Source organism: Poecilia mexicana, unplaced genomic scaffold, assembly GCF_051168715.1.
Source record: "Poecilia mexicana isolate PSO_F unplaced genomic scaffold, ASM5116871v1 scaffold_12, whole genome shotgun sequence".
In the NCBI taxonomy this organism is placed as follows: domain Eukaryota; kingdom Metazoa; phylum Chordata; class Actinopteri; order Cyprinodontiformes; family Poeciliidae; genus Poecilia; species Poecilia mexicana.
The window spans coordinates 9203835-9223050 of record NW_028263381.1 but is presented as its reverse complement, the minus strand read 5'-3'; the positions used below and the strand labels follow the sequence as shown (position 1 = coordinate 9223050).

Here is a 19216-nt window from a genome sequence, read left to right as displayed (position 1 = left end):
ATCTCATGCAGCCAATTCTCTTCAGTGCTCAACTGATTCGTAAAAAGACCCGGTTGTTGCGTAATTTACCCTCGGCACAAAATCCGGCTGTTGTTGAACAGAATCGTGAAGGCCAACAAACACACTGGACGGGTCAGAGTTAAAGCTGTGAGCTGGTTTAAAGCAGCATATTGAAATAAAGAAAAAAATCACACTCCTAAGCTTTTAACGTGTGACCCAGCCATAAATCAGAAAAGATGCTCTGGAGGAGCAGCAGCATCCACAACACAGGTGGAAGAATCTTGCGCAGTTTCCTGGAAATAAATTGTTTCGCATGTAAAGTTTCAATAGTGATGTTGAAGTTAGAGTGAATGGGGTAGATACCCATGTGAAGATGTGCTGTTTTTTTTTTTTGTTGTTGTTATTTTTTGCTTTATTTGAAATAAAAATTGAAAAACATACATTTGTTTCCCCTTCCACTTCATAAGCATGCATTACCTTGCAGTGGTTTATCTGGTAAAATGTCGGTAGCATACATTAAAGTTTGGTGTAACAGTTCAAAATGTGAAAAGAAAAATCATGGGGTCAGGGGACATAAAACTAAAGGTAAGAAATTCAAAACAAGCCGATGCAAAGCGAAGACTGAAAATGCCGAAAGCCTCAAACGTCTTTAAGCAGCGTCAAAGAAACCCCTCTCGGCCCGTTGCCTCACCTCGATCCGTCCTGTAAGAGCCTTGATATCTGGCTCTGAAACATCATTCAGAGATGAGCCACAAAATAAAGATTTTGTTGGGTTTTTTTTTACTCAATGGCACTGCAGGTGAATGACAGACAAATGGAAAACAAAAACAACCAGTCCTCCCGAGTTAACGCGCTGTGCTTCAGATAGCCCTGCTCTCTAAAACCAAACTGTTTCCCACCAATGTATTCACAAAATATGTCATTTTTAATTCAGGATGTAAAATATATTCCCTTTTATTTCACAATTTTGAAATGATCTTTTCTTGTTTTTGTTTTTTTTTTTTTTTTACTTGTCTGTAAAATGTTTTTACATGTGCATGACTTAAATACCAGATTTAAATCAACTGGACTTAAAAAGCTTTATCTACATAGACGTTTCCATATATTCTCAGTCAATGAGTGTTTCTTGCTTTTTTGATTTTTTTTTTTATTTCCCCCCTCCCCTTCTTAGTAAGTATGAAAAACATTGTGGCGATGGATTCACATGATGCACAATGACCTCTCTGCTTGTTTTTGTTTTGTTTTGGGGTTTTTTTTAGACCGTTATTTTAAGTAAAATCACATAAATCTGTATGTATTTTTCTCTTCGTTCTATGAAACATGCCAAGGAGATTCTGCAAATAAAGAAGGAAACAAAAAAAAAGCAAAAACCTAAACGTTAAGGCTTCTCTTCACGGGATGAGGACACGGACAGCTTGCATTTTACAGTCACATTTACAACCGGATTCTGTACATAGACGTAGTCACACTACCTTCACTTCCAGCGTCCTCTCTGCCCCCCGACATGCTCTCCAGCACCCAAACACCCATCCGCATACGAAGCACACATGCACACAAACTGCATACGCAGGCGCTGGTGGATCAGCCCAGTATATCCAGGTAGACGGGGGAGGCCTTGGCCAAGCTCTGGAGCATGCTGTGGATTTCCTTGATGTTGAGCCTCATGTAGGGCTCCCTCTGCCAGCAGCCCAGCATCAGGTCGTATACCTCCTTAGGACAGGTACGGGGCCGCTGCAAGACTCGGCCTTGCGTGATGCACTCAATCACCTGCGGGAGACAGTGGGGACTTTAAATGCTGTGACAGATTTACACATTCATAAAAATGGGGTAAAAGAAAAGAAAAACAACTGATGTAAAACAACCAAACGACCAGGAGTAGAGGGGTGAGCAATACGGACTTAAAGTTTTATCTTTTTCTCTCCATTTAACATTTGGACTATTTTATGCAAGCCTATCACACGCAGCCCTGTGAAAATATTGCAAAGCTTGTGCTTGGCAAGAGGCTAAAAAGGGGGAAAAAGTACTTTTGTGAGGGATTTAGGGGGCCTAGGAGGACTGTGCATTGCAAAGCCAACAGGAAAGACAGCAGTGTCCTTACAAGCTAAGGCTCAGAAAATTAATGCACTCAAAACCTAATGCCAGAGTTTTCAGTCTTAATGAGTTTCTATTTATTCTAAAGCTCTTCACAGCCCATAACTATGCAACTTATGTTCCTGCTGACGCGCACAAAAACCATCGTTCTGTTTTTGCAAGGTAGCATTTAGAGACACATTCTGATGGGTCAGAAAAGAAACAATCTACACAAAAAGGAGAAACGGTCTGACGTCTGTCGGCTTACGTTTGCAGGTGCCGAGTTTCTTTTAGAGCTCACCTCGCCTAAAATGCATCTAAATCAAGGAAGTTGACAACAATCACGCAGAGCAGTTCCACCCAGCTCCATCTAATGCTACATTATGTGCGATACTCTGCGGAACAAACTGCAAATTGCATCACTGGAATAAAAAAAACATTAAACATTAACACCTTCAGTTTCTAACGTTAGTCAACCTTCGACAACAGTAAATACTACAATTCCCATGATGCCTCCACTAAAGTCTTGCCATTAATCACAGCTTTGAACCTCATGTGACTGACCTCGTTGTTGGAGAGTTGGTACCAGGGCTGCTTGCCGTAGGTGAAGATCTCCCACAGCACCACACCCAGACTCCACACGTCACTCTCCGTGGTGAACCTCCGATACATGATGCTCTCCGGGGGCATCCAGCGGATCGGCAGCATCGTGTGACCGCCCACCTGGGGAGACGCGGCAGCTTCCATTAGCGAGACCCCTCAGGTCAGATAAAAGGGTGTCAGTTGCTGGTTACGCCATCTCTACTTGCTTACTTATATGACAGGCGGGGGGACTGAGACGTTACTGTGACCAATAAACAACACGCCGGCAAAAGGACTTTGAAGACGTATGCTATAACATTCACAAAACATTTGTAAAGAGAAATGAGAGTAACGGCGCTTGGATCCCTAACTCATTTTGAATAACATCGTTGGTCATCAGTGGTAGGTGAAAGGCCCCTGTTAGGGTGACATATTTTTTTCCTTGCATTTCTGACTCCAGCAGAGGGCGCTGTGGGATTCAACTTAAGATGCGAGACAAAACGGAGAAGGAATTAAATAAATCTATTTGCTCCTTCTAAATGTCTTTTATTTGACTCTTATCAGTCTTATGATTATGTCCATAGCTGGCTGCAGTTCTCTCATGTCCACACCTGGACAATTACACAGTTTGCTCTTTTGCGGTTTAGTACGACGTTGTCAATCTTGAGTGAGAGAATAATTTAACTCATCGCTGAAAGAAAATGAAAAACCTTCCAGGGTTCCTTTGCACTGTTGCTTCTTATTACCATAGAAACTTAACATTTTTTGTAGATTATGAAATTTACAAACAGATAAAATATCTTAAAATTGCTATTTCTACTGATTCACACACCTGTCTCACCAAAGCTGGAGGAAGCAATCCCTATTTGTAGCTCATGTTTCTGTGTTAAGGTATATTTATGAGAACCATCTGAAGATTGCAAGGATGTGCAGTAGCAATAATGAGCAATGAAGGGTCACATAGGAAGATGAAGAGCAAACAGCTCTCGGTTACTCACCCTATAGTAGTCTGTGCTGTAAACATCTCTCGACATGCCAAAGTCTCCTATCTTGACCAGCAGGTTTTCCCCTACCAGGCAGTTTCTTGTTGCCAAGTCTCTGTGGACAAAATGTTGGGAGGCCAGGTAGACCATGCCAGCAGCAATCTGTTGGGCAATGTGCAGCATCTGAGACTGGGTGAGCTCCACCAAGATACTGTGCTGACCGTCTGCCATGAGAACCGCATCAGGACCGTGGGACCTGCAACCCAAAAAAACCATTGCATTTTTCGCAAACGACAGAAAAAAAAGTAGCTTTTCATCATTTCTGAAGATTTATTTATTTATTTATTTATTTATTTATTTATTTATTTATTTATTTATTTTTTTTTTTTTTTTATCTGTCATGATTACTTATTGTCTCCAAAGTCTCGGTTTTGATTCGAATTCATGACAGTTTGACAAGAAAATTGTAACACCAACAAATCCAACACAGGAGCGTTCCCATTGCAACTCCCGACAACAGATGGAACAGCATTAGGACATTTAAGCTGCATGTTTGAGGTTGTGCACTCTGACATTTTAGCGCATTCGAAATCATTTTGGTGAGTCTAAGAAGTAAATTTAAGTCCAACAATTAAAAATATATACAGATGGCAGACTGTGGCAGGTTGTGGCTTCTTCTTCTCTTCCTAAAAGAGGAGGAGTTTATGGTTAAAGCAACTTTATAGTGATGATGTGAAACCAGGCAGGCTGCTGAATGCACCCATTAAACTGCCCATATAACCCACAATTGACAATGTATGAAATGGAAATGTGTGGTCGTTACAGATAGGCTTAGCATAACTGTGCAGTGACCACACCACTCAGCGTCTGACCTTTCAGCCACAGGTCAATCTTTTGAAAAAGTCCTTAGCAGACGGCTTTTCTTTACGACTTTAGTCAAGTTCAAAATCAATTCATATGACGCCCATTATGTTACTGAGACCTTTTAATGTTTTTATGAGTTTCAAATGTTACGATCAGGAAACTATTTAAGATGTCAGAACATTAACTTGATCTTATTGTGCTAGTTGTAAGCTTTTGAACTGATTCATTATTACGTTCACCTTTGAACAGTGATTTATTGCGTTTTACTGCAAATACACGCCAGTTTCTTTCTTTTGCAGAAATAATATGTATAACTTAAATGGGCTTCTTCTCCAGTCAAGATATTTTATCAACAGAGATGTGCTGTGGATCTAACATATAGTTAATATAATTGAGCGCAGCCTTTATCCTTGCTGAAGGAGGTGCCCAACAGGCAAAATTAAACTACTTTTACAAAACGAGTCTGTCATTTCATTGGAAGACGATCTCACCTGAGGAACTTGTTCAGGTCTCCGTGTTTCATGTACTCAAAAACCATGATGAGCGGGTCGCTCTCCACACACACTCCGTAGAAGGTGACGATGTGCTCGTGTTGCAGGTTGGTGAGAAGCTCCGCCTCCCTGTAGAAGTCTGCGCGAGCGCTTTCAGTGGCCTCCTTCAGAGTCTGAGAGACAGAAAGAGGCAGGGTGAACAGGAGCGAACATCCAGCGGAAACCGTTCCCCCGGCGTTGTTGAAGAAGGAGCTTCCTGATCGGCACCTTGACGGCCACGTGGATCTTCTCATGCTCTGGTACCAGGTTGTAGCACTCGGCAAGGAAGACCTTTCCGAAGGCTCCTTCTCCCAGCTCCCGCTTCAGCACGATGTTGTGCCTCTTGATGTGCTGCACAACTTTAATACAGAACAAGTCAAATCACCCACAAGATTTTTTTTTTTTTTTTTCAGTAGGAATTTTGAGAAAAATATTTCAACTTTATAGTATACTGGAATTTGATTGTGTTCGTTACGGACAATTTACAAAAAAATAAATAAATGAAAATACCAAATGTAAAAATAAGTTGCATTAATGAAAGTCTTATAGACTTTTCAAGAAGTGTTGGCCCTTCAAAGCGACTTTGCTAGGCAAGCTAACTCTTGACATCCATCATGTCCTTTGTTTTTAGAAACTCCAGATTCTTGAAGTTTACACTTTTAATATATGACTGTGGTTTTAATTATAAAATACACTCTAATGAAGGGAATAGTCCCAAGTCTTTCAAGGTCTATTTCACAACAAACATTGCAAATAAAAAATACAACTGTAATGATTGTTTTTCAAGTAAAATAATTACATAATGTTTGATTTTTTTTTTTTTATTAAAAATGATTTGTTTAAATATTGAGAAACTTTGATATTTTCTTTGGTATTTTTCCTGAAGATTATCATACAATTATACTATATATGGAGCGCTCAGTGCCAAGTGTTAATTATTAGTAATTCGATATGACATTGATATATGTTATGTGTGTTTTTTCCCTCCATTGTTATTATGAATGTAGAAATTAGTACTATTATTATTGTCAATACTATTTTATACTATGGAGCACTATTTTTCATTGTCGACTGGTTCCTAACAAACTAAGTTAAAAAAGAAGGTTGGTATTTACAGAAAGTTTAATATTTCTTGCACATCAAATCTATAGTTTGTGTTTCTGAGTATCTTGCATGAGCTTTCCGGTTAGCTCCCAAAGCAGGAAGTCACTCCCGCGGCACAGTAGGAATCTGCTGATAAATATGGCGCCGATAGCAATGATCCCTGCATGGATTTATCAGAGAGAGAAAAAAAAGAGCCCAGGTTACCCGGCGTTCATCAAGAGCGGCGGTAACTCACACGTGTCAGCTTTCAGCATGCTGCCGGAGTTGCGGAAGTACTGCGGGTTCTCAATGACAGGAATCTTTGTCATCCCGATGATCACTGCATCTGGACCCATCTCTGAGGACGACGGGGTGTTGTTGCCATTGGAGACGTGATGAAGAGGGCTGGCAGAGTCGTCGTCGTTGCTGATTACCGAGGAGGAGCCTGGGGACCCACGGAGAGGAGAGGTGGAGGTGGTGGCGGTCAGGAAACAGGAGAAGGAGAGATGGGCAGACAAGAAGGTGAAGTGTAGGAGGTTTGGTCATTAGGAAGGAGGAGTAAGAGAAGATGGAAAGAGGAGAAGAGTGGTTAACAGGGTGGATGGATGTTGAAGGGTGCATAGGTTTAATGGTGTATAATACCCTAGTATCAGGTTTCTGAAAATTGTGGGAGTAATGCTAGACTAACAGAGGAAGTTAATAATATATGGTTTTACACAGGAAGTAGCCATATCAGTATTTATATATGTTATTGACCGTTTATTAACTTCTTAATGGTAGTAGGCATTTTGAAAATAACATTTGTAGACAACGCTTACCCTAAAAAGTGAAATAGCCTGTTTACTCTGTTTAGTCTAAAGGTGACAGAACATTCGGTCACATTACAAGCATAAATTGTGAGATGTGATCGGTTTAAGTTTTAAATTGACCATGCATCAGTTCTTACCAGCTGATAGCCCTACATATCAATGCACTGTAATTAGCAAGAGTAAAAGAAACATTTTGTGATTAGGGGTCTAAAAAAGGGGTCCCACCTTTCTAAATCTGGCCCTTTTTAGCTGGAGCTGTTTTGCAAAGAATCGACAAAAATGTAAGTTTGGAAACATGCAAAGCAGGGAGAAACATACCACAAAAGACTTGCAGCTGTAACTTCTGCAAATGTTTGTTCTAGAAACGATTCCATCATTTTATCTGTACATTTAAATTTATATTTTTTTCTCCCGGTTCACATTTATGTTCTATATCGTGTTGGTATTTCACATAAAAGCCCCAATAAAAAAAATTCTATGAATATTCTGATCTGACAACAGTTTAGGAAGGTTTTGTTTCTTTTATCTTCTCTGGGGAATTATGGGCACAAGCTTAAGTCTCCTTATTTATGCAAAAAAAAAAAATAAATAAATAAAGATATTTATTTTACCTTTAATACCAAAGTTTGAGTTTCTTCCATATTTCAAAATGATGACCATGAGGACGCAGCCAGTCAGGGCAACACCGGCAATTCCCACAACGACATATACCTGGAGATGAACAAAGGGGGAGAATGTGATATCAGTAAGAAGTCAAAACTAAACTGCAAAAATCAAAATAAGGTGCTGGTCATAATTAGTGAGATCTCTGGCAATTATGTGTTTTGTTTATTTTACACTGGAAAAAAAAGAGAAGAAAAATAGAACATCTGATTTGAGCACATTTAATCAATGTCTAACAAAGTAGAAACAATTGGCTTTAGCAAAGTCACTTGGGGTACAATTATTAGTACAGCTAAGTTTAATGGTTTGTATAACTCCCCCTTTTTGATAAAATAATTATTTATAGGTCTTGACTAGAGAGACTACAGAGACATGGCTTAGTGACCAGTTCCACAATCTCTATGGTAGTCCATTATATATTTTTCTTTTTACCTTCACACACAATTTAGGTCTTGGCATTGAGGTTAGGTGGTGGCTTTAGAAAGAGATTTATTCTGTGACTAGTGAACAATTTCTGTGCTAATGAAGCAATATGTACTCAGAGCCCAAAGAATCACTGATCCCTATACACTTGAAACTATTTGCACTTCTATATCAGCAAATGTGTACGAGATCACATTGTGGTTGTCATTGAAACCACAATCAAATAAACAGCAAATATGTCTTTAAGTCAAAAGGTTTGTAAAAAAGCTATACATGGCCAGTAATATTTAGGATCACTTACTGCAACACTGTCGTCCAGAGGCGGTGGATCTGGATAAGTATATATGTGATCTGTCAAATCAGAGTTATTCATATTTGGAAATATTTTGCAATTCTGACTGATGTGTGCAATATTATATTGTGTGAAACTACATACAAAGTCCGGAAAGAACTTACCATCTGAGCAGAAGATGCAGATGCAGGGGAAAAGGAGAAAGAAAAAAAAAGAGAGATGAAATCAGTAGATATTTTTAACTGCATAAGAGTACAGAGAAAAGTTAAGTGCAGCTTTCTTGTGCTTTTTTCAGACTTAAATGCTTGAGATCCTCAAAATAATCCCCTTATATCTTACAAAGGTATGGAAAGATGTCCATGCATTAAAGTGGCAAAGAAGTGGCATCATGTTTGACTGTGTCAAAAATGTCAATCACCTTAAATGCTGTAAAGTTGGCCTGATACAATGGGACTTATCTCTTTCAAAAAAATTTACATTTTTATCCCCAGAATAGTTTTCCAAAAGTCTTAGGATTGTTGGTGGACTCATATGATGTGGGCCTTTGTGTTGGTCATCATCGGTCTCCCATAAATAAAACTTTTCAAGAGTTTTTTTTTTTTTTACTGTTGAATCAAAAATGCTGATCTAAAACTAAAATTTGATTGTAAGACCTAATAGGAAGTACAGAACAGAAAGACGACAATAATACCTATATTATCATTTAAATGTAATTGTAATTAATCATCTTCCTGAAAAAATACTTTTTTGCCGAAAGTAATATTTTTTTGCCTAATTCACCTTTTAGCAAAAAAGAGGTGGCAATTTTATTAATTTTTTTTTTTTTTTTGCCAAAAATGACTTAGGCTATTATTTTAGGAAGGTGACAAAATCAAGAAATTGATGAGGGGGCTAATACTTTTTCATGGCAATCAAGTCATAAAACATAAGTATTACGTACCATAATCTGGGTTTCCTGTAAATAAAAAAATGAAAAACAAAGACATTTGTTATAATAATAATTATAACATGTCAGGTTTGTTACATATAAAATCCCACTCAGTTACAAAACTTAGTCACAATTAACATAGCTATACAATAAAAGATGTACAACTGAAACAGTTGCGCTTCTGCAATTTGAATGTAACTGAACCTGGTACACTTAAAATCATGCTCTAGAAATAACTTTATTTGGAAACAGGAAGCAAACTGGCCTGTAATGTTTGGCGGATCAAGGAACTGGGCGGTGACCGTCTTTTCATCCTGACCGTACTCGTTCCTCGCCACGAGCTTGTATTCGCCGTTGTGGATGTGAGTGGGATTGGCAAGCTGCAGGCAGCCGTGGTCCTCGTTCTCGGTGGACTCGTGGATCATGGTGCGGATGAAGTCTTGCTCCTGTAGAAGCACCTTCTTATGATACCACAGCAGCTTAGGTTTGGGGTTCCCCGTCACAGTGAATGGGATGCACCACTGGTGGGCCTGTTCTGGAGCCAGCAGCTGCTCGATTCTAGGGGGAACTAAGACGGAGGCAACGGGAGAAGAAGAGAGGTCACGGGGACAACAGGAGACAAAAAGAAAGAGCAAAGGTGAAGTAAAAACCCTAATTGTGGAGAGGAGAGGTGAAGGTTGGAAAAATAACTGGGAGGCAAGCATTAACCTAATGAAAAACTACGCATTCCAACTCTGAAGACAGAAAAACATGGAAGAGGACAACGTATAAATGGATGTTAAACAAGCGAAGGCACGTAGTGAGGCATGAGCAGCTTTACAGGAAGAAGAGTTATGGACAGGAAACATGGAAAGTCAATAAGATTTTCCAGGAGACAGTAATGATAACAAACCAAGAAGCCTTCTGCTTCCACAAGAAAAAAAAAACACGGTTTAGGAGAAAGTATTTAAATGCTCATCACACAGAGGAAATTAGATCAAATTGAACGCAAATAAAGTAGGATTTCTAGAGATGTGAGGCCATATTTGAAGTCCTTACAGAGGATATTGAGCTGAAGCGTGGCTTCAATCTGACCGACTATGTTCTCGGCGCTGCATACGATCACCCTGCCGTTGTCATCGGGAGACAGGCCTGACAAGATGAGGGTGCTTTCTGTTTCCAAAGGGTCAATCTGGAAAGATAAGACTTATTAGATCAATTACAGATTCTGTGTACGGACATGCGAGACTGGTGGGATGTTTATATATAAAAAAAAAGCAACTTATATCACTCATGGTGTGTGTAACGGTTGTATGTAATTTTGCAATTCGCAATTGCTTTGCGAATTGCAAAGTAATTTGCCGTTACTTTGCAATATAAAAGTAACTGCGAATCATTCCAGCTCCTAAATGATGTAAACGAATTACAGTTATTTACAATTTACATCTAATTTTATTTAGAAAAAAATTAACAAATTAATGTCTTTTTTTTCCCTTCACTTAAAAAAAGCTTCTTATTGGCTGAAGCCATGCTTATTTGTGGTTCAGCCGGATTCAGTTTTCATGTAGTGTGGTTTTTATTTCTGTGCTGTAACACCATCTTCAGTCTTGCTGTCAGATTGCAGTTTTACTGCTGATTCCTAGAACTTCAAGAAGTAGAATGTGAGGTAGATCTTTTAGTCATCAGGCGCCACTCCTGTGGAACCACCTCCCAGTTTTAGTCCGTGAGGCAGACATCCTGTCTACTTTTAAAACAAAGTTGAAAACTTTCCTTGTTCATAAAACAGACAGACTACACCGTGCAAAAAAATAAATATAAATAAACCAATTACTCTAAATTACGGTAAAATACTGGCAGATGTGGTTGCCAGAATTTTGCTGTAAAATTCTGGCCACCATAGAATTTTACCATATAAATATGGATCTTGCTGTATTTATATTGTAAAGTTCTGGCAACCACAGCTGCTTTTATTGTAAATTAGATACTCTATTTTAAGAGTTTAGATTAGGATATCTTGAGCTATTTTTGTAGCTATGCTGCTGTAGGCAGCATAGCTACAAAAATAGCTATATTTTTGTAGCTATTAAATATTATATATATATATAAATATTTATTTATATATAATAAATAAATTAATATTTATATATAATATATAAATATTTATTTATATATAATAAATAAATATTTATTTATTTATAATAAATAAATAAATATTTATTTATTTAATAAATATAAATAAACCAATTACTCTAAATTACGGTAAAATACTGGCAGATGTGGTTGCCAGAATTTTGCTGTAAAATTCTGGCCACCATAGAATTTTACCATATAAATATGGATCTTGCTGTATTTATATTGTAAAGTTCTGGCAACCACAGCTGCTTTTATTGTAAATTAGATACTCTATTTTAAGAGTTTAGATTAGGATATCTTGAGCTATTTTTGTAGCTATGCTGCTGTAGGCTTAGGCTACTAGAGGACAAACTGATGACTTTTCCTCACTTTCTGCTTCTTCTTCTACTACTCTCCATTTTTGCATTATTTACTGATATTTCAATAGTTAAACTTTTTGCTTTCTCAAAAACTTGCAAAAACAAGTTTTCTTCAAGTACTCTGGCTGCTTCCCACAGACCATTCGATCTTATGTTTGAGTATGTGGTCTGTTGTGTTGCATGATAGACTACAGTCATTTGGACTTTGCTTATTCCAACATTTAAAAGAGACTTGAAGGTAAACCGTCTCACCTCATAGTGGGTTGAGAGCATATCAAGGGTCCACAGGATTTCAGGAACAGGGGAGCCTGAGGCACTGCACACAACTTTGACATCACGCCCCTCCCTTACAGTCACATTTTTGGGGCTCAACTCTACTTTGGGAACCACTGCAAGTGACATAAAATGTGGCAAATATACGTGAATATTGTCTGTAGTTTTAAACTGCTCCTTTACGTCTTCACAAAGCAAACACAATCAGCCTAAGAAAACCAGCAACGCTTTACATTACCACAGTCTGGAGGAGTGAGTGTGGCAAAGTCCCTTGTCTCTCCCCTTTCATCAGTACATGTCAGCTCTGGACCGTCTATGTCTTCTTGGAGTCTCAGTTTGATCCACAAGTTTTCACAAACACAATCCAGAGGGTTTCCAGATAGAAGAAGCCTTAAAATGGAGCAGACAAACAAACGCTAGAAAGATTTTAGGGGGGGGGGAGGGGGATGTTGGACTACAGACAGTTTGACGCACATGTGTCAACTTACGGAAATGTACTGTTGAAGTTCTGAAATGTTCTCCATGACAGCATGGAGAGGTTGTTATCTCTGAGATTTCTAAGAAAAAAAAAATAAAAAATAGCAACAAAAACTGTAAAAAGTCAGCAGGGGGAACAGGTGCGATAAAATAACTTTACTGTAAGACACTGCTTACACATATTGAAGTCTTGTGTTGTTATAAAATGCATCCTTGGATATATATGTTAATCTTGTCCTTGTCACCGTTCTGTTGGAAGTCACAGTGTGCATTTATTTAGTTTAAATTAGCTTAATATCTAACCGAGCACAAACCGGTGGGATACTTACAGATTTCTGAGGTTTATGTAGTGCCTCAAACTGCTGTCACTTATGTTAACCAATCTGTTTTGATTGGCAATGTGTCTGCGGAAAGAAATGAAACCAGATGTTAAGACTTGTTACAATGCACGTTCTTACGGAAAATGATCATATTATACTTGCTACGTCAAGTATTGAGGCAGATAAAGTCGATTTATGTTTTATTTTGGAGAATGGCAAAATTTTGCTCTCAAAATGTAGATATTTTGTCTCAGGCATACTGTTTTCTTTTTCTTGTAACATGTATGATTAGTTTTTTTTTGTTTTGTTTTGGGTTTTTTTACATGTAATTCAAGAACTCTGATCTCAGGGCTGCACAGTGGAGCAGCTTGTAACACTTTCCTCACTACATGGAGGTTGTGGGTTCACATTCAGGTCTAGGGTCTTTCTAAATATAGTTTGCATGCCCCCTTTCTCTCCCCACCACGCATGCATCTGTTCACTTTGGGTACTCCAGATTATTCCTGCAGTCCAAGAAACATGGATGTTAATTGATTTCTCTTAAATTGTCCTTAGGTATATGAGTGCTTGTGTGAATGGTTGTTTATCCTGTGTGTCTGTTGCCCTTAGATAGACTGCCAACCTGTCCAGGAAGTACCATGTACAACTGCTGGAGATAAGCACCAACTCCCCCAAAACCCTGTAAGGATGAGCGGCTGTGGATGGATGGAACTTGGTTTTGCAGCACACCAATTCAGAAATCCGTGGCATTTTCTTAACATCACTCCTGACATCCTTTATTTACGTTTTGAAGAAAGAAATTACTATAAACGATCGTCTTCTGGATTCGCAGCTGACATCCATCCGTTTTTCTATACCTGTTTAACTTGTGGGGTCTTTGTTGGGGTTGGGTGACAGGTACAGGTTTTCAGCACATCACATGGAAACAGAGACACGGCAACACAGGAGAAATATCCCTGCATGCAAACACTTCCATACCTAAGTGAAATTTAGAGAGACAAATTAACCTACCCACAAAAAATAAATAAATCTGCACATGTACGGGAGAACATGCAAACTCCATCCAGACAGACCCCAGTTCAGGATTACAGCCCACCTTCTTGCTGCAAGGCAACAGTGCTCCCAACTGCACGACCATGAAGGTCAGGAAGTTGTTTAAAAATGAATTTGTCCTTAAATAAATAAAGCAGAGGTATGCGATTTGAGAAAAAAAGAAAACAGAAAAAAAGTAGGGTAGGCTTTGCTACTTTCCCTACGGGAACCAATTTCCCATAGGGGTATTTGTTGCTGAAATATTTGTGTTTAAATGACAGTGGTTTGTTTTGAACTATGTCCAAATAATATACCCTATAAAATGTCTGTCTTTTTTTTTTGTCTATTTAATAGAAATGATTATGCTGTTGGGAACTTGGAAGGAATGTTGAATAGTTTTTACCAAATATTGTGACCCAGTTTGTAAGTGTAGAGAAGTCACCGAAAGGAAGCAGAAAAACCTGAAAACATTGACCTGATTTGACTTAGATTAACTTCTTTCATAGTGTAAAAAATGAGAAATGATGGTAAAACGATTCAGCATAATAATGTTTATATCACTGTCAATTCAGTTCACCCTAGAGAGGGACATTCTTCACTTTAGGTGACATTACCCGTCCACATACTGAGTAGTTAGCATGAGCTAGTGCTAGTTTTCTTCAACATTAACACTTTGATCAAAGAAGCGACTGTAAAGTCAATACAGACAGGCAATTATTTTGTGTTATACAATAGGTTTTCATTTTGACAACCAAATTTATCTACATGTCAACAAAATTCTTAGTCACAGAGTGTGAGGCTGTAGTCTTCAACCAACTTTCAGTAGTTAGTAGTAGTAATTCTGCAGCTGCAGTTTTTTTTGTTGGTGGTGTTTTCACTTCTTGCTTTACTGTTCCCTTCAGATTGACATTTTATTTACAATTGCAAGTTGAAATTTCAATAATTTCTATTGAAACCAGTCGGTAAACACACTCATATCGTAAATATATAATTTGCTTTCCTAATATTTTTTTTTTCTGTTATTACTATGAAGGACAAAGACAGGGATTTTGGGGGAGAAATTTTGGTTAAACAAAACGGTGTTTGATATCCCTGAAGATGCCTATAATTGTTCAAAAAACGACCAAATAAGTACCAAGTAATAATCCAGCAATCAATTACTTTGACCTATAATGAGTTGAGGTCATGTTTCTGTGAAAAACTGGATGTCATTTACCTCAGTTTCATAATTTAATGATGTTTACTTTGGAAAAATAAAGTAAGCAGAATACCACATTATTCTTTGAATAACATTTATCTGTAACAAACATATTTTAGGATGCATAAAATGACTATTAATCAAGTCACTGATATTTATTCTATCAAAATCAGACATCATTTATCAAAGATCATTTGAAGAAAGCGTAATACAAGTATCTAATATATATATATATATATTTAACTAAGCAACCTTATGATTTTAGTTTCACATTTCACTGCATTCAGTGTTAACAGAATAACATAATTACACCAGGATGTCAACTTGTAAGCATGATACCCATGTTCATTTCTAACATGGGTATCATGTGTTGGTATCATTTCAAAGTACCATTCCTCTCTCATATAAGTTCATTTGAGATAACACTTTGGAAATGTTGTTAACATTCCAACCTTTAATGCAAAGATAAACTAAAAGTACAAATCCTTTATTCAACTCAGTTTTAGAAGCACGTTGAGTATGAATTGTATGCACAAACTGTTTGTCAGAAAGTCTTATTACACATTACGAGACTTATGACTTTAATGTATTTTAATCTGACAATTGTCAGCGCAGATATTTTCTAAAATGATACAAATTTCACCCCAAATATCATTTGTGTAGAGAAAGTTTTTTATTATTATTATTTGTTCTTAGCCTTACAGTTAGATACTGTTTACCAGAACTCATTTGACAGGAAACCTCACCCAGTATTTTGGTTGAAACCACAACTCAAGCTTGTCAAATCAACCGAGCTCTGGATTGGTCCACATTTGACCCATGACAAAGTTGGCACCATTACCCAAATTGGCAGAGCTGGCGCAAGCAGAAGTAATTTAGCTTCCACCCTCAGGAAAAATGTATTTGTTTATACAAACTAAAAACACTGCAGGTAGAAGACTAACTGCTCGTGATCTTAGAGATTAGATATTGGTTGTCTACAGCGAGAGTCAGAGGGAGAGGGCCTCCAAGTCAAATTCTGCCTACGGCCCTGTACAAGTTTTGGCCGACCCTGAAACATTGTCCGTTTCTCAGCCACAGTGTACGGATGAGATTTCGTTTGTAAGTTAATAAACGGTATCCGTTACAATGCAGCCTAAACGATGAAGTAGCTTAAACGGTTAACTAATGCAATATATACGTTTAAAATTGGATTTGCCTGCTTTCGTATTTTTGCAAATCGTTGGCTGCTTCAACCGTTTTGTTTTTTTTCTTTCTTTTTTCGCCCCCGGATGTATACATAAATGAAGAAGTCATTTCCCCACAAAAGGCGCCAGTTGAATAACATCCATGATGTCTCCAGCTCGTCTGCCTCAGAAAAAACTAAACCCAGTCTCCACTACTCTGTGCAGTTGTAGGCTGTGTGGACTTCTGCAGCCTTGTAACAGGCACACTCACAGGCCTACACACTGACGCAGATAAGGGCGCACAACTCTCGGCAGCCTATTGCCAGCTGTACACAACTGATATGATCTCATGTGTAATCTGTCAACAGTGTGGGCATTTTTGAAATATTGAGGATATCTCCCCCACGCCCACTCTAACTCCCACCCTCACATCCGCCTCCCCCCAAACCCCCCAAAAATATTTCTTATTTTCTAAAAAAAAAAAAAAGAGGCAGAGTGAAGACCCTGGAGGCTCCGCTGCTGGGCCTGAGCGTTCAATCCAGCGCTCTTTACCTCTGGAGGAAAACACACTAATCCAAAATAAGCATGACGCGCACTCGCACCGCCTTTACGCACACGTACACGCACGCGCGACCACTATCTCCTGCACTCCACACACTAATATGAACCTTCATATATATATATATATATATATATATATATATATATATATATATATATATATATATATATATATATATATATATATATATATATATATAGTTTTTCATACATCTTTATTATGATAGCCGCCCGGGTTTTAATGGTATATGCACTTGTCATGATTAATATATGCACCCTTGATGTTTGGTGTCACTGCCACCTGTACTGTGGGTTTGAGCTACCTGCTTCGTAAGTTAATAAGATCGTTTATATGCACACACTTACATCTCGGTGATGTTTTCCATGTCATCTAACGTAAGGACAGGGAAATCCTCGATCCCCGGTTCGGGGTCGTTACAAACAATCCGTGAGATGCTGCAAGTGCAAGATTCGGGGCAATAGGCATCGCCGGATCTCCACAGCCCCATAAAAAGCACAAACAATCCAAAACGAGCCATGCCATATTTCCCCGCGCTGGAGTCCATCGCGGGGCCAGTGAATATATCCCACGAATCCCCCACGACAGAACGGAATCTGGTCAAGCTGAATTATTATAGCGTTTCTTCACTTGCCGCCTTTTATCTTGGCCAAGTTAATCCTTCCGATTCTGCAGAATGAGAGGTAGGGGAGGGAAAAAAAAAGAAAAGAAAAAAAACAAAAAAACAAGACTGTGCTGTCGGTTGGGAATGCGCAGAGCCCACGGTTTTAATATCAAGATGCCATGGACTGGCCTTCTCCGTCTCCGCAGAGCTGGTATCACGCTACTGCATATCGATGCCGTGAAGAAAGGTGTCAAGTGCTCCGTCCTGCTGCTGCTATTGCTGCTGCCGCCGCCGCCGCCGCCGCCGCTGCTGTTGCTATCTCACTCCTCCTTTTGCGGCCACTGCCTTCCTTGTAAAACAAATATGAGCTGCTCCAGATGTTCAGAGATCAATAGGCAGGAGCCCCGTGTGCGTATGTGCGCTGATGGGGAGGAAAGCTGCACAACGGAGTAAAGGGATGCGTGGTGATGCTGCTTGTGTAGGGGAGGAAGGCTACCTGCATCCGTCTATCGATCATCACCGAGGACGGGCGCAGCTCCGAGCCGTCTCATATGGGGGGTGGGGAGGGTGTGGGGAGGTGGTTGCGATGGTAATTTTATGTCTGAGTTAGATGCACGGCGAGAGAATCTTATTAGAGAAGCATAATAATTTGAATAATGATAATAATAATACTTTTTTCTTTCTCCATTGCGTTCAGAAACTCAACGCGAACTGTAACAGCGTTATTATACGGGCTGCTAGGAACACTCAGTGGCCAGCTTTGGGTCAAAGGGGCCCACCCGTCAACAACGACACAGATACAAACTCTACTGTTGTGGTTGCTCTGAAGCAATGCGATAGATGAAAGCTGAGCCTTTTCCATAACAACGCTGTTGTACGGCTGCCCATTAGGCCTGGTGTGACGTGCGGGTGACGCACAAGTCGGGGTGCATCTATGAAAAATAATTACCTATACTATGTCTCCAAACTTCAAATAGGCCTCACACCAATCACTGAGCAGAGCACAGATGGATGTCTGCTATTTTCTTCCTCACTGTCTAAGCGCCAGCTTTAGTGCAGCTTCTTACTTTTTGCACGTCTTGTTAGAGATTAAAAGAAAAAGAAAGGAAAAGTGGTTTAAGATCTCAGAAACTTGGCCTGCTAAGTACATTAAGAGGAGCACAGGTGCATCTCAGTGAATCAGGATTAAATTGAAATGTTCCGTTATTCCAATAATCTAATTTAAAGCGCGAAACACACAGGAGAAGAGAAGATTTAAGTGGCTTTGAAGGTGTTGTGTTTGTTGGTGCTTGACGTGCTGACGTCTGAGTATTTTAGAACTTGTTGATCTGTTTGGTCTCTTTTGCTCTCAGCCATTTCTTAGGTTAACAGAAAATGTTTGACACTCGTTACAACCAAGATATGTGGAACACCATTTCATGCGCAGCACGTCAAACCCTGCAGCACTTTGGCTAAACCTGCAGAAGGCCACACCAGGTGCCACTCCTGTCCGTTATGGACAGAATTACCAAATTTGGACAAAAAATAAATGAAAAAAATTGCATAAACATTTCCTGCAGTATTCAGAATTTGGTATAAACAACATAGATTAAGATATAAAGTATGGATCTATCATATCTGGCAATAGAGGTTCAATAGTGTGAAGGATTTCCTTAAAACACTTTGGTGCCTTACTTCAATTTGAAGATCACTTAAACACCACAGTCTTACTAAATATTGTTATGTCAATAGCTTTATGACCAGTCCTCTGCTGACTATACTTCCAGAAGCATAACACACGGTGCCACGACAGCATAAATAATAAGTATGGCGCTGAGTTCACTTTATTTATCTATATTTTATATAGATCGCAATCTGGTAGGGAACAT

At 38.9% G+C, this 19216-nt stretch overlaps 1 protein-coding gene across 1 annotated transcript; it reads right to left on the bottom strand.

The window, feature by feature from the left end:
• Positions 1 to 381: 381 nt before the first annotated feature.
• Positions 382 to 17819, bottom strand: LOC106912368 (BDNF/NT-3 growth factors receptor-like). The gene is made up of 16 exons (XM_088010877.1): positions 17092 to 17819; positions 12778 to 12852; positions 12626 to 12697; positions 12460 to 12528; positions 12210 to 12361; positions 11951 to 12087; positions 10266 to 10398; positions 9478 to 9795; positions 8309 to 8358; positions 7533 to 7632; positions 6369 to 6557; positions 5258 to 5388; positions 4991 to 5163; positions 3651 to 3891; positions 2635 to 2793; positions 382 to 1767 (listed from the first exon to the last, which is right to left on the bottom strand). Exons 1-16 carry the CDS (start codon positions 17289 to 17291, stop codon positions 1582 to 1584), a joined length of 2385 nt encoding a protein of 794 aa, XP_087867003.1. The 5' UTR covers positions 17292 to 17819; the 3' UTR covers positions 382 to 1581.
• Between the last annotated feature and the right edge of the window lie 1397 nt (positions 17820 to 19216).